Source organism: Palaemon carinicauda, chromosome 28 (assembly GCF_036898095.1).
Source record: "Palaemon carinicauda isolate YSFRI2023 chromosome 28, ASM3689809v2, whole genome shotgun sequence".
Classification (NCBI taxonomy): Eukaryota; Metazoa; Arthropoda; class Malacostraca; order Decapoda; family Palaemonidae; genus Palaemon; species Palaemon carinicauda.
Window position 1 is genome coordinate 85,649,269 of NC_090752.1, and position 5,024 is coordinate 85,654,292.

At 40.3% G+C, this 5,024-nt stretch overlaps 1 protein-coding gene across 1 annotated transcript; it reads right to left on the bottom strand.

Annotated features, from left to right (window-relative positions):
• Positions 1 to 2,567: 2,567 nt before the first annotated feature.
• On the bottom strand, positions 2,568 to 4,436 carry LOC137621918 (uncharacterized). The gene is made up of 3 exons (XM_068352421.1): positions 4,382 to 4,436; positions 3,354 to 4,226; positions 2,568 to 3,193 (listed from the first exon to the last, which is right to left on the bottom strand). The coding sequence occupies exons 1-3, from the start codon at positions 4,434 to 4,436 to the stop codon at positions 2,568 to 2,570; spliced, it is 1,554 nt and encodes a 517-aa protein (XP_068208522.1).
• Between the last annotated feature and the right edge of the window lie 588 nt (positions 4,437 to 5,024).

Genomic DNA, 5,024 nt, shown 5'->3' on the forward strand with positions numbered 1-5,024 from the left:
TTTCATGAAAAATATAAAATATTTGCTTTTATGTATATACAAATTACGTTTAAGACGTTCGCCTTAAATTAAGCTGTAGGCTACACAGCGTACTAAGCTAGTTATATATATATATATATATATATATATATATATATATATATATATATATATATATATATATATATACAGTATATAAATACACACAAACATATACAAATAAAATATGTATATATATATATATATATATATATATATATATATATATATATATATATATATATATATATATGTATATATATATGTATATATATATGTATATATATATATATATATATATATATATATATATATATATATATATATATATATATATATATATATATATAAATATACACTTGTGCATACCTATCATTTTTTACAGAAAACATTTCCTTTATCAAGTAAAGTCTCGATTTACTACAGGGGTGTAAGGTCAGGTATCTTTTCATTAAAAGTTTCCAGACTTTTAAAAGTCCTTTCTTTGAGAAAATTCCTTTGAGGCGATAACGGAAGACTTCACGTCCTTTCGTTTGTGAGGAAAGAAGATGGGAAAAAGTTTCCTAATGGACTTTACTAACACAGTTTTATGTAGTTTTGTTGGTCTATAAAACGCGAGGATGCGTCCCTCGTTTTTCATTTCATTGGCAAAACTTCTGTAATAAAGAGACGGTTGGTTGACTTGAATAGATTTGAGGTATAAAGTAAACCGGGAGTAATTGCATGTCATATATGTTAGAAAATCAGGATGCTATACTCCAAGTGCTCCAACAAGGAAAATAGCCGAGTGAGGAAAGGAAATAAGGAAACAGACAGATAGTGTGCATGAGTGTACCCTAAAGCAAGAGAATTCTAACCTAGGACAGGGGCAGATCATGGTACAGAGGCTATAACACTACCCATGACTAGATCTCAAAGGTTTGATTTTAGTGTCTCCTAGAGAAGCTGCTTATCATAGTTGAAGAGGCTCTCTTTTATACTAACCAAGTGGAAAGTTGCCTCTGAATAGTTAGATGCAGTGGAAAGTTGCCTCTGAATAGTTAGATGCAACAAGTCCCTAGAGTGAAGAAGTATTTTTGGTCATAATAGTGTTGTCTGGTGTATGAGGGAAGAGAAGAATGTTTCAGAATATGCCAGACTATTCGGTATCTATGTAGGCAAAGAAAAAATGCGCCGTAACCAGAGAGGGACCTAATATACTACTATCTGGCCAGTCAAAAGACCCAATAACTTTCTAGCGGTTGTATCTCAACAGGTAGGTGGTACATTGACAAACCTACAGTACTATAATAAAAATAATAGTCATAATATATAATCAATATTTACACATGATAAATCTGAATTCATCGCATTTTTATGTGTGGTACAACGATAGTCTATGAGTTATTAATCCAAGCCAAGAATTTCTGAGGTTTAGCCCGCCATAACGTCACTCACAGCTGTCCAAATATAGGTATGCAAAATGAAAGTATAACACATATTCCAAGCTTCAGGAAGGTACATAAAGTTTCGATCATTTCTCATGATCTATATATTAATATGATAGTGTGTGTTATTCTTTTTGTGTGTCACGCTTTAAATAAAACGGAAATAATTTCATGGTATACTCCTGTGTCACGCTTTAAAGAAAACGGAAATAGTTTCATGGTATACTCTTACAAATTCACATTAGACTTTGATTACTTAACCAAAGCACAACATATATAGTTTTCCCAATTTTGTCTTTAGCACCTGACTCTTTTTTTTCAAGTATTACACAAAAAATTGAGTTCCATCAATTTCCATAACCTAGATTATAAAATTAATCTTGGGCCTTTTCGTTTAACGACTAATCCGTTCTTATTGTAAAAGATTTCTCATAATTCTGATCACCCTTTGCTTTAAATCTTCCTAGACATTACTCAATTTCCCGTCTGCCTATCATATTCAATGACCATTAATAAAGCTCAAGGATAGACTTTCGATAAGGTTGGGATCTACCTACCACAACCTTGCTTTACTCATGGACAACTTTGTGTAACCTTCTCAAGAGCAAGGTCTATGAACAGTGTAAGAGTGAAAATTTGTCCTTAAAATAATTCTACTCATGGCCAGAGAAGGCAGTCAGACGTAGAGCTCAGAGGTTTGATGGTTTCGACCCAAGTGAGGTTGTCTGAGAAGATCTGGTCCTAAGGGAAGGCTTCTCGGGACATCTACCATCCATTCCAGTCCCTCTGGAGACCAACTTCTTGACGGCCAGAACGGAGCTATCAGCGTCATCCTGGTTTCTTCGTGAGATACGAACTTCTGTATCACTTTGTAGAGTCTTGAATGGGGGAAAGGCATAAACCTCCATGTGCGACCAATTCATTAGAGAGGAGTTTATGTGGAAGGCTTCGGGATCTAGTACTGGTGAGCAGTAACACTCCAGTCTCTTTGTCTTCGCGGTTGCAAAGAGATCCCCGAGAGGACGACCCCATCAACGCCACAGACTTTTGCAGACGTCTCGGTGTAAAATCCATTCCGTGGGTAGAATCTGACCCCTCCTGCTGAGTCTGTCTGCACTCACATTATTGACTCCCAGATATAAACCGAGTCAAGAGAGTTACTTTCCTTCCCTCTGCCCATATGAGAAGAGGTCTTCCTATCTCGTACAAAGTCCACGAGTGGGTCCCGCCATATTTTGTTATGTAGGCCAGAGCAGTAGTGCTGTCCGCGTTGAATTGGACAACTTTGCCCCTCATATGCTTTTCGAAGCCTTTGAGGGCCAGATGAATTGCCAAATTCTCCTTTCGATTTATGTGGAGAGATGTTTGCTCCACTGTCCAAGCTCCCAAGAGTTCCTTCTTTCCCACCCTGAGTTTGAGGGGTCGGAACACAACACGAGGTCCGGGCTCTTCTGATGTAAAGACAAGCCTTCCTTCAGTCTGGGTTCGTTGTTCCACCACTGAAGATGCGACTTGATGGAGTTCGTGATGGGAAGTGCTTCTCTGTTGAGACTGTCCCCTTTCTTCCAATGATGATTGAGATGAAACTGAAGGGGACAAAAATGCAACCTCCCTAGAGTCATGAACTTCTCTAATGATGAGTGTGTCCCCAGAAGGCTCATTCATTCCTTTACGGAACTGAGTTCTTTCTTCAGAAAAGCTTGGATCTTTTGGAGAGCTGACTGTATTCTCACAGGCAATGGAAAAGCCTGAAAAGTCCAACTGTGAATCTCCATCCCCAAATAAAGAATCTCCTGAGATGGAGTCAGTTGCGATTTTTTCGAACTCACCAGGAGGCCCAGTTCCTTGGTTAATTCCAGAGTTATTCTTAGGTCCTTCAAACAACAATCTAAAGGAGGCGGCTCTTACCAGCCAATCGTCCAGGTACAGGGAGGCCCTGATCCCCCTCGAATGCAGCATGCTTATTACATTCAGCATGATCTTTGTAAACAATAGAGGGGCTGTGCAGAGTCCGAAACAAAGTGCCCGGAATTGGAAGACCTTGTTCCCATCCATGAATCTCAGATAATGTCTGCAGCTGGGATGTATTGGTATATGGAAATAGGCGTCTTAGAGGTCTATCGAGATCATCCAATCGTCCCTCCTTACCGCTGCAAGAACCGTCTTCTGTGTCTCCATTGTAAACGTTGTATTCTGGACGTAACCATTTAGAACACGTGTCCAGAACCGATCTCCACTCCCCCGAACTCTTGGGGACTAAGAAAAGTCGGTTGTAAAACCCCGGAGATGTTACATCCTGCACTTTCTCTATTGCTTGCTTTTTTAATAATTGAGACATCTGAAGGCGCATGGCTTGCTTCTTCGGACCCTCCCTGTATTTGGGCGAAAGATCCACCGGATCTGTTACTAATGGAGGAATCGATAAGAAAGGGCCTTTGTAACCCTCCCTTAACACTTGGACGGACCAGGGGTCCGCTCCATTCTTCTCCCAGGCCTTCCAGAAGTAGATCAGCCTGGCACCCACTGCTATCTGAAGGATAGGGCAGTCAGACTCTACCTCGGCCAGTCTTGGTTCCTCTGCTCCTAGGTTTCTGCTGTCTGGTTTGAAAGAACCTCTTCCGGAAACTTTACCACGAAAGGGCTGAGAAGGCCAAACACCCGAAGAGGCTTCCTTAGTTTTACGAGAAGTAAAGGTAGAAGGCAGAACTTTCCTAGCCGTGTTGGTCATCAAATCATGCGTGGCCTTCTGGGTAAGAGCAATTGCAACCTCTCCTACCAACTCTTGCGGAAATAATGTACAAGAAAAAGGAGCGAACAATAGTTACGCTTTCTGATAAGGAGAAACCCCGCTGAGAGAAAAGAACACATAGTGGCCCTTTTCTTAAGGATTCCAGCTGTGAAAAGGGCAGCTAACTCGTTAGAGCCATCCCTCACACCTTTGTCCAAGCAGGACATCAAATGAACAAGGCCACTAGTGTCTGTGTCCTTCATATTGGATACCCTCGTACTTAAGGCTCCCAAAGACCAATCTAGGAAATTCAACACTTCAAAGGCCCTAAACAAACCCTTAAGTAAATGGTCGAACTCTGCCATTGACCACCATACCTTTGTTTTCCTTAAGGCCAGACGACGAGACGAATCCAAGCAGAAGAAGGAAATCCCAAGCCCAGTACTTCACCAGTCTCGTACCACACACTGGATTTAGAGGGCAATCTTACCGGAGGAAAAGCAAAGGCCAATTTGCCAATAGCTCTCTTCTTGTCCATCCAGGAACGCATTAACTTTAAGGCCTGTTTAGAAGAACGTGAAAGCACCATCTTAGTATAAACAGGCACTTTGGTTGCTTTAACTAAGATAAATTCTGAAGGAGGAGAACGAGGGGCCACAGGGGTAAAATGTTCAGGAAAAACCTCCGTAAGAATTAACATACACTTTCTAAGATCAACAGCATGTTGATAATGTTTATCTTCTTGATGATCAGAAACTTCCTCTAAAGGTTCGTCCACATCAAACTTTTCTTCAAGTTCATCTTCTGGCAGTGCAGAAACTGCTGCAGCCTGAACTGAAGGAACAAAGTCT

Coding starts and splice junctions, on each gene's coding strand:
- LOC137621918 (XM_068352421.1), bottom strand. CDS start 4,436: ATGAAGGACACAGACACTAGTGGCCTTGTTCATTTGATGTCCTGCTTG. Junction 4,227..4,381: donor GATGTCCTGCTTGGACAAAG/GTGTGAGGGATG, acceptor TATTTCCGCAAG/AGTTGGTAGGAGAGGTTGCA. Junction 3,194..3,353: donor TGTACCTGGACGATTGGCTG/GTAAGAGCCGCC, acceptor TGGACTTTTCAG/GCTTTTCCATTGCCTGTGAG.